This window comes from Rutilus rutilus (genome assembly GCF_951802725.1).
Source record: "Rutilus rutilus genome assembly, chromosome: 5".
Taxonomy (NCBI): Eukaryota; Metazoa; Chordata; class Actinopteri; order Cypriniformes; family Leuciscidae; genus Rutilus; species Rutilus rutilus.
In genome coordinates, this window is record NC_140213.1 from 14,638,561 (window position 1) to 14,649,661 (window position 11,101).

General features: G+C 37.0%; 1 protein-coding gene across 1 annotated transcript; it reads left to right on the forward strand.

The window, feature by feature from the left end:
- Positions 1-1,661: 1,661 nt before the first annotated feature.
- On the forward strand, positions 1,662-2,930 carry mc1r (melanocortin 1 receptor; the record flags this gene model as incomplete). The annotated part of the gene is made up of 2 exons (XM_084409631.1): positions 1,662-1,744; positions 1,888-2,930. Exon 2 carries the CDS (start codon positions 1,959-1,961, stop codon positions 2,928-2,930), a length of 972 nt encoding a protein of 323 aa, XP_084265757.1. The 5' UTR covers positions 1,662-1,744; positions 1,888-1,958.
- Between the last annotated feature and the right edge of the window lie 8,171 nt (positions 2,931-11,101).

An 11,101-nucleotide genomic window follows, 5' to 3' on the forward strand; every position in this document is an offset into this window, starting at 1 on the left:
TTGGACAAATTGTAGCTCGTTTATCGAGGATGCAGGACAACAAGAGATGACTCCAACTCCTTCAAGGACTTTCAGATGACGCCAGCTCTGAATCAACATGCAACACTGCCACATTTTCTATATATTGTAATCATTATGTTCACAACTTGTTATAATTACTTTAGTGAGCTCATTGTTTCTTCCTAAAATTAAGACATGATCTTAGCTGACTGCATCATTTGTATTATGTTAGAACTGTACATTTCTGAAATATGGACTTTACTTGGACACAGTCACCTCTGATAACAGATCATTCTAAATTGTAATTTAGATTTTCTATGTCTTGAAACGATATGTCTTGTGAAAAGTGCTATACAAATAAATGTGAATTGTAAAATGTAAATCCGTGTCCATAACATTTGACACAAAAAGTGTTAAGCAAAGAATAAATATATTAAAGTATTAGTCCATGTAATGATTATATATATTTGATAAGGGGTGTCAGGTTTGGGGTTGAAGCATTGAGGGAGCACTCAAATGCATAGTTCAATGGGATTTTATTCAACAAATAAAGCAATACAATCAAAAACTGCCCCCTGGGGTGGGCAATGATCTGGCACAGGACTGAGAAAAAAGGGAAGGACATAGTAAAGGAAATTAGGATGGTAACGAGGGACATCAGGTGGATTACAGGTGAAACAGGGTGGGTTTAAGACAATAGACAGTGGAGCACATAGAAACAAACAAAAGAAAGCTATGTGCCCACACAAAACACAACACAATAACACACAGTGTTTTTGGCACTTAATAACATTCTTCGTCTGAAAAAGTCAAAGTTTTCGTTTAAAAATGCCCTTTCAAAATGCTTCTTTTTCACAGAATGACTCTATGCTTTGGGCTGCTAATGGTGCCAGTGGTTCTTGCAGTTCTCATTTATCCAACAGAACACCAGAGGGAGTGCGTGATTTGGTAGCATGCACTAGCTTGAGGCCACCAAATCAGCTGAATTATATTACTTGGGATATAATGAGGACAATATAAATAACAGCGGTGTTCAGTCAATCAAACTGAATAAACCAATCATTGATCAATGTTTTCTATTTTAATTAATGTTTTTATTTATTTATTATGATTTACTTTTCTATTATTTTCTATTATGTTTGTCGACCCCAGAGGGTTAAAGGAATTTTATATGTATGGTCAATTAACTAATTTCATAAATTACTGAGAGTTGCGTAGGAAAAGTATAACAGCCTATTAAGAATTTTCTCAGTAACCTACACACTGACGGACAACCACATGATGTCTGATATTCATAAAGCTTATGCACTAAATTTAGAGCAAAATGAGCTTTTTACATTTGTGGTTTGTGTCATGTGATCGGATTAGATGACAGAGAAGGGGGAGAGACAGTGATCATTTTCATTATTGCATTTAGAGGAGAAGACGGAATCAATAAAATGAGCTCTTGTTTTATGAGTTTATGTTTGTTTGCTTGTTTGTTTGTTTGTTTTGTTTTGTTTTGTTTAGTTTTTGTGACCGCTGCCTTCTTTGAGGACCATCGTGCGTTTTTAGTTTCACATAACTTTAACTACTACTTTGGTGAGTTTCAAATCTCGACAACGCAGATGCGATAGAATCTAAATGATTACAAAATGCAAAGCACAAATTATTCTGACTCTTAATGGTCGGTTCGAGTCTGAGGCGGTAAAGAGCGCATGTTTACGGACTTCGACTGCGTTGTGTGCAGCAGAAATACTGAAAGGTATAACATGCTTGTGTTCATTATTACTTATAGCTGTATAATCGTTTCGATTAAAATCTCTAATATTAAAATATCTCATTTTGGATTTGTCAGAATTGGTCGTTGTGACATACTGAACTGTCTTAATTGTTTTAATATTGAAGGTGTGGTGAAGGAAAATTACATCTAACAGACTCAAAAGGACTGAATGACGACGGTAACTAACTGAAGGAGCATGAACGACTCATTGCGCCATCACTTCAGCATGAAACACATGGACTACATGTATAATACTGACAATAACATCACTTTGAACAGCAGTGCAACTCCCGGTGACATGAATGCAACAGGGATCGCCCAAATCATGATCCCCCAGGAATTGTTTCTAATGCTCGGCTTGATCAGTTTGGTGGAAAACATTTTGGTGGTGGTGGCCATCATCAAGAACAGGAATCTCCACTCGCCTATGTATTATTTCATCTGCTGTCTGGCGGTGTCGGACATGCTGGTGAGCGTAAGTAATGTGGTGGAGACGCTCTTCATGTTATTGACGGAGCATGGGCTGCTGCTCGTCACTGCAAAGATGTTACAACACTTAGACAATGTGATAGACATTATGATCTGCAGTTCTGTCGTGTCCTCGTTGTCGTTCCTGTGCACTATTGCGGCGGACCGCTATATCACCATCTTTTACGCACTCCGGTACCACAGCATCATGACCACGCAGCGCGCCGTGGCCATTATCGCGGTGGTGTGGCTCACCAGCATCACCTCTAGCTCTTTATTTATCGTTTATCACACTGATAACGCGGTCATAGCCTGCCTCGTCACGTTTTTCGGCGTGACATTGGTGTTCACGGCGGTTTTGTACCTGCACATGTTCATCCTGGCGCACGTCCACTCCAGACGCATCATGGCCCTCCATAAGAGCCGCCGGCAAGCCACTAGCATGAAGGGAGCCATCACTCTGACTATACTGCTCGGGGTTTTCATCATCTGCTGGGGGCCGTTTTTCCTCCACCTCATCCTTATCCTCACCTGTCCCACAAACCCTTACTGCAAGTGTTATTTCAGCCATTTCAACCTGTTTCTGATTCTTATCATATGCAACTCGCTTATAGACCCTCTCATTTACGCGTATCGCAGTCAGGAGCTGCGCAAGACGCTCAAAGAAATAATTCTTTGTTCATGGTGCTTTGCAATGTGATATATTCTTTCTGGAGTTTGTTTGTTTGTTTGTTTGTTTTTTAGAAACGCATGGAGGAATATCTGTGCTGACATTAATGTCCAATGTTCAGCCTTATTCACAGAGATCGTCCTAATGACTCCCTCTCTATAGAAAATGTATGCTGAAAGAGGGACATAAACTTTTAGTTTTTTATAAAATACATAACCATTTAAACAACTCTATTTTTGATTTACTAAAACAATGCTTAATGGGATAGTTTACTCCCCCCCCTCCCCCCCCTCCCCCCCCCCCCCCAGCCCCAAATAAATGCTTCATTCATTAGAAAAAAAGTGGTGAAATTGCATTAAGACAGCATGTAGATGCCTCTATCAAAGACTAAAACCTTTACATAAAGGACAGTTTCATCTTAAGCAGTTCATGTGATGCCTTGAATTCATTTCAGTGGGTCTCAAACCTTTTAAAACCAAAGAACCCCTTTATTGTGATTTTATATTCCATCCCCTTTATTTCATGTTTGCATTTTAACAAACATGAAATGAAATAACTGTCATTTGCAAATGGGAGGAAAGCATGTTTGTTTGACTGATTTGAACCATTTATTTTGTGTAAGGTATAAATCTTTAGAACACCAATATTTATATATCAATATTAAAAATATTATAACTGAAGGAAACATGTGCTGAAGGAAAATTATATTTTTCATTAATTCATAAAAATTATAACGAGCAGCCACATGCCGCAATGTAAACATGCCGCAATGTAAATATTGGCCAAACTAACTAAGGAATTGTCATGACATCATTATTTTTTAAAGATAACCTGGTGAGTATTAGAACTCCATCCATTCCCCAAAGTGTTTATCCTCTGCAGGGTCACTGGGAGAATTAGAAATGACAAAAAAATAAAATTTAAGTGAATGAAGACCTGAACAAGAACCAAGAAGACATAAATCGTTCATTCAGTAATGCATGCATTCTTCAAGAGTTGTTTTACCTGTTATTATAAATAACAATCTTTTAATGTTCATATTGCTGTAATAAGAAAATATGAATAGCATATTGAAAATGCATCACCACAGTTTGCAAATCAGTGCTATTTACAGGTTCATTTGAACAAATAGTGTTTTGATGAGAAATCCTTTGTGTAAGAACAGCAGTTGTCTGCTCAATGAATCCTATAGTTTCTACCTTTTATCCAGTGCTGCTGTTTTCAGAATAGTCATAAAATAAAAAATAAAAATGTTTTTCCCCCACCACAATAATATCAACCAAATCAACCGAAATGTGATTCTCTTGATCAGAAGTATGTGGTGAAAGCTTGACAAGCAGCTTTTAAAATTTGGCATTTTTTTGTCTTTTATCAGTCTTTTATCACTTTTTAATCCATTAGATACTCTATTGACTTTTTTGACCTTCTTTTCCTGTTTGATGTAATTTAAGCTCATCACAAGCTTTTTCACGTGTTTGAGATGTGGCTGTGGGCAAGAGAACTGATTTGAGTGATGGCAGCCATCAGGGCCACATGCCATTTCATTAAGCCACTAAATCTTCTGTCCCTCATTGAAAACACATGGTTCTCTTGTTTTAACATACACAGAATCCAAAGGCATTTTCTTAAAAAAATAAAATAACACAAAGACTATGTATAAGAATACTTTCTTCTTCTTTTTTTAACTTTTACCAAACAGCATAACCTTTGTCAGATTACAGACAGACTGGTGCTGTTACTATTTATGGAGAGCTTGACTAAATTACCCTGTTCATAAAGCAAAACTTTGTGCATGTGAGCATCTGTCACAGTGTGACAAATTTTGTCTTAAAGTACTAAAACAACAATCAGAGATAACCAAAAAAACGTACAAATCTTTTCTCTCCGATGTAATGTTTGTCCCTTTACAAGCCAGGTTAGTAAGTGGCCACTAGTACATGGGTGTCAAACTTGTTAGATGTTTTTAGACATAGGTGGCCATTTTTAGATGCTAAACACCAATGGTGCACATTTCTCTATATAAAGTCAGATATACAAGTATATCCAACTTTACCTGCATACATATGCTATATTAATGTAAAACAAATTGTGAACCAGCTCTAATCTGCTAATTGTGACAATAAGGCATGAAGATATTAAGATATTATTAACAATAACATCATGATTATTTTTGTAACAATGTGTATTGTGAAAAGCGCTGTACAAATAAACTTGACTTGACATACACACAAGTCCAGAAGCAAGTTGCTTTTATCACCAGTATTTTGGTTAAAGGTAGGGTATGGGATTTGCAAAACAGCCGGCAGATTTTGAAAATACACAACTCAAATGGTCCTACCTTCTTTCCTCCAACGCTGGCCCTGACTCCACCCATTACTCTCTCTCTGTCTCTCGCGGTCACGCACGCGAGGGGGATGGGGGAGAGGGGTATGGTACGACCGTTTGATTTACGAACTTACTGTCCAATTATTCTAGGTGGTCTTGGAAACGATTGGCTGGAGTTTTTCGAGTCCTGCCCGTTCCACAGATGATTAAATTGCTTAATTTTCATTTCAGTGCTTCTAACTCAGTGGCTGTAAGTGGGTTAGAAATAGGATTTCAAGTGATTTTGAAAAAATGGACAAAAAAGAGAATCACATACCCCACCTTTAAATAAAAGTGAGCACATGGTACATTATGTCCTATTTTCAAAGACCAGAAGCTAGACTGGGTAAATAAAAGTGCTAATATTAAAGATATTAAAGTCGGTGTATAATCTGTGTTTAAAACTGTGTTCATGTCTTAATTAAATTTTAAGATGTCGGTTCAGATTTAGGAGTACATTTCAGGGCTCTATTTTGACAATCTAAGCGCATGGTCTAAAGCGCACGGCGCAAGTGCACTTAGGGCGTGTCCGAATCCACTTTTGCTAGTTTAACAATGGGAAAAATGCTCGGCGCATCTGACGCATGGTCTAAAAGGGTTGGAATTTGCAAGCCGAAAAACTGAATGCTTCTCTAGAGAGGAAATGGAAAGTGAGGAAAAGTGCGCGAGCAGACCATCTACGGGACAAAGTGTATGCGCGTTGTGGACCCGCCTAGGCGCACATTACTAACGGCCTCTTTAAATTACAAAAATAAATATTTCAGTTGGTCAGTGGCGCAGTCTATTTCAGTTGCCTCAAAATAGCAACGCACCAACAGTGAACACACACTGAAAAATTTCAATATACACGAGAAATATATATCTGAGAGACATGCAAGATACACAAGGGAACTTGGGAAATTGCAAGACTGTAAAGCAGAATAAAACAAGCCCTGCCATATCAAGACCCGAAGCAAAATCACAATCTCTCAGACCAAATCTGGGGTAGGTTCTAAAAAAGAAACAAAGGAGACCTTATTTATCCAAGCAGGGCTTATGAAATCACAGATTCAAAACAGTACTATACAGTACTATACAATTATTCCATAATTTCCTAGTCTGTTCACCAAGTGTTAATTTTATTGGCCATGCATAAAATCTGATTATTTTGTCTGTAAAAACATGGTCCTATTGTAGAACACTAACTATGTGTTTCTTTCTAGATGTTCATGATGCATACCTGTGAGAAAACAACCCTTTAAAAATGAAAAGAAAAGGAAAATAAATTCAATCCTGTCACTTTTTAGACCAAAATGGCAAGAGGTTGGACTGGAAAGCATATTTTGGCAATGTTAAAAAATTGGCAGCTATGATTTTAACTATTTTTTTTGGAATAATGTTTAAACCACACAGGAAAATCTTGTACAGCCCTTAAAATAGATGCAGTCGCCAAAAGTAAAAAGATAAAGGTAGGCTATAAACAAACTATTAACATCATGGTCCCACGACTACAATGTCACCACTAATAAGATGTCAGACACTGTAATTTGCTCTGGACCCCTTCCTGTTCACCGGAGTGATGAGATACTTAGCAGACTGTCTTCACTCAATGGCTGGCTGTCTAAGTGGTGTCCGCAGAATAACATAGGGTTCAAAGTTTTTGGGGTAGACCTGACCTGTTGAAAAGAGATGGTATTCATCCCTCCTGGGATGGTGCCGCTCTTCTCTCTGGTAAAATGGCACATAGTCTCAGAGTTGATCCTTGACTATCTGATTCTGGGGCCTAGGGCTGCGTTTCCCGATAACGCTGTCTCTTAGCACACTACAAAGACTCTTAAGGTATAACTTAACTAAAGGTATACCATTTCTAGGTGTATTCCCCGAACTATACCTTAGAAAGCTGCTTAAGATATACCTTCTTACGTGCAACGTTACCAGGTGCTGTCCGTGGCGATTGTGCTGAATTGGTTGATATCGATGGCTCGAGAATAAATTATTCACTTGTGCAGGGGCTGCTTCACTGCATTATGTGAAAAAGCGGTGTTCTTTATAAAAGAAGCACTTCAGAAATAGTTGAAATTGTATTTATTAGGAGTCATGGGATATAATAACAAATAATCCAAACTATAATAGCCTATAATAGCCTAGCCTACATATTTTAAAATTGTATCATATATTGCTGCCACAATAGGCTAACCATTTCAAATTTGTACGTGCTTTCTTCTCTTTCCCATTTTTGTTCGCTGAGGTGGAGCTGCGATTAAATATTTTTCTTGTAAATACTTTCCAGAATTTATTCATCCAGCAACTATTCGCTGTATCGCTGCCATAGTTTGAGCAAACTCCCCACCACAATCATTACCTTTAAATAGACTATTAAGCCTTTAATGGTTTGCCAGCTAATGTACCTTTGCATAATATAATTTAAATTCTAACAACAATCAGTGTAAATGACAATTTTATTCTTTGCATGAAAACACTTGAATTAGCCTAATTGAACACTGTCTGGGTGTATTAAAACTTCAGAATTATATTCATATAGACCTGCAACAGTGATCAGGTAAAGCTAAGAGTAGTCCAGACCAACTTTCCGAACGTATGACTTACAGAAGGTATACTTAACTAAGAACGTTTCGGGAAACGCTTATTAATGATAAGGTACAGCTTAAGGTGTAACTTAAGAGCGACGTAGCATTAAGAAGGTTTTGGGAAACCCAAACCCAGGTCAGGAAGCAGACAGACTGGCTAAACCGACCGTCTGCTTGCTGTCTCACGTCACAGAGGTCAGATAAATCCCATCACATAGAGACTCTTTCACCTAGATATCATTACATAGAGATGATTGGTCTGTTCCCCAAATTAGAAAATACAAAAAACTCCCAAACCCATCTAAGGGTAAAAATGTAGTTGATGTTCAACAAATAATAAATAGATATAATACAGATGAACAACTGATAAAGCTTGGGTTGCTGAATATTCAATTCCTTACTTCATAAGCACTTTTATATATTATTACAGACTATAACCTAGATGTGCTGTGTTTGACAGAAACCTGGCTAAAACCAAACGATTACATTACTTTCCCCAATATTACTATTATAAAAACGAGCCACGTCTGAAAGGAAAGGAGGAGGTGTTGCTGTAATCTATAGTAATATTTTTGGAATTACTGAGAAGTATAGTTTCAAATATAATTCTTTTGAAGTGTTGGTGCTTAATGTAACAATATCTAGTGTAAATGATAAATCCCGCTTGACATTTGTACTGGCTACTGTATATAGGCCACCTGGGCACCATACAGACTTTATCAAATAATTTGCAGATTTTTTATTGGAGTTAGTACTGGCTTCAAATAAAGTCCTAATTGTTGGTGATTTTAATATATATGTAGATAACGGAAAAGACGCATTTGGATTGGCATTTAGAGACATTCAGACTGTCCCCTGTGAAGGCCACATTGACACGACAGCCATCGGTACTGATCCTCAACAAACTCGTCTCCATACCCGCGTGATGACTCCAATCTCCAACCAGATGGAACTGGATAATATTCTGAATGTTCCAATCCAATCTGACTTCTGACCTATAATGCTGCCTGAATCATAATCACACACTGGTAACACTTTAGAATAAAGGTCCGTCATTAATAAGTAACTATACAGGAAGTAATGCAGGACTAACGATTAGTACTACATTAACACTTCAGCTACTACTATTAACTAATAAAAACAAGCTTAACTAATCAGTAAGTAATATCAAATTTAGGAGATAGTTTCTATCAATAATTATTTAATGAGATTAGCCTCATTAATAACTATTAACTAACTGACAAATGAGGTATAAAGAACATTATCGTGTATCTTTAGTATCTGAGACTTAATCAGTCGTAATTTTTACTCTGAATATAGTCATAAAATGCATCACTAATTACTCAAGTGTTACTTAGTCACTATGCAGAAACTACTGGTGATCTGGACCATTATTTTAAAGTGAAAAACATATTTTTCACTTTAAAATAATGGTCCAGATCTCTAGTAGTCCTTGAAGATACTTGAGTAATTAGTGATGCATTTTATGACCATGTTCTGAGTAAAAAAGACAAACTTCAAGAACTACTGGTGATCCGGACCATTATTTTAAAGTGAGAAACATCACTGTTTCTCCAGAGCGGCTATATATATAAATTAACTAAATTAACAACTTTTTTACAACAAAAATGAACCGTCACTGAACTTACTTAAGCTGGACTGTGACGCTATTTTGTTCTAGAAACACACTTTGTTGCATTATTTATCTCTGTAAAGATGCTTTGAAACAATCTGTATTGTAAAACGCGCTATATAAATAAAGGTGACTTGACTTGACCACTTCTTGTTTATTTGAAAAAAAGCTGTGATTACATCAACACCTTGTTACACACACTTTTAAACTGTAGCATTTACAGTACATGTACAGCTTTCTTTGAAAATATAAGTTAACAGTTCAGTGGTACATAACTAGCTTAACAGCTGTATTAGCCAACAAAGTTTGTAGCTCATTCAGTAGACTCCAGCACTAAACTGTCCGATCAGAGTCATATGACTCCATTGGCTATGGAATGCAATAATGAAAGTGCTTAATTAGCTCAAGTATGTATGTGGGCAGAGGGTTTACAATTAGATTTAGTTAAGCCAGTTGTTGCTCTATTTCTTAGATGAATTCTCATTTATATCCCAAGGGTCTACACAGTCAGATAACCTTAAATGCCTTTATGTGCTACCTTAGAAAATCTTAATCCCCCCCTCCCAAACAAAGAAACAAAGAGTGATTTATTAAAAACAAAATGTGCTTGATCTTTACACTGATCCATTTATCTGGCACAGTTAGACAAATCCAGTTTATGATGTCACTGGTCTTTACTGTAGTTAAAACACTGCAGTATTTGCAACACAGAATACCAATAATGTAAATTATGTAAAAAACGGTAACTTCATCATTTTAATGCATTTGGAAATATCATATTCACAAAGGTTACTGTGGCTATCCTGCAGCACCAGCCCCCACAGACAAAGCCAGATTATGGTAATTCTTAAAGGCCCACTGAGGTGCCTTGGAGTGCCTTTACTGTGGTGCGGGTGGGAGGAGGAGGTTGCTAAACAATGCTAAATCAGATATATGTTCAATATATGTGTACAATAACAAATTTCGGGAAAATGTTACGATGTCCAGAAATCAATTTCGATGGTGCATTGGGTTTAATTTGTCATTTAATGAGATCTACTAATATATATTGTTAGTGTCGAGGATTTTCATTTAAATAAATGCATAGATCCACATAATTCGCTTTCGTACTTTCATGGTCTAGTGGTAGAACTTTTGCCAAGCGTGTCAGAGGTTCTGGGTTCTAGTCCGCACTCGTATAGTTTTTCCCCTCATCAAAACCGAATATGTTTATCAGTGGTTGTCTATCAAGCAGGGACACGTTTGTGTGCATTTTGTTTTGTGATTTCACCGGAACGAAGAGAGAGTCTCCGTAAAGGTGACAGATTGAAGCGCGTGTCCGAGTGAAGACTGTGCGCGAGCCACAAGAGAATAAAGTATTAAAGAAAAAAAAAAAATCATTGCAATACAGTAATTACCTTTGAGATAAAGCAACATGCATTTTAACATCAATGTTTTTTTGGTCTTCTCCAGGACTGAAGCACAGGCTCTACTTTTCAGCACAATGGTGACCCACAAAACTCAGACAACAGAAACCCTTTTAATCCCAACAGGACATTAAACACTAACAGATCTCTCAAGATCTCAGCAGAGGATTAAACAACAAAAACAGCATTACCCAACTTCACTTATTACTAACCAGAATTACTTTATTTCTG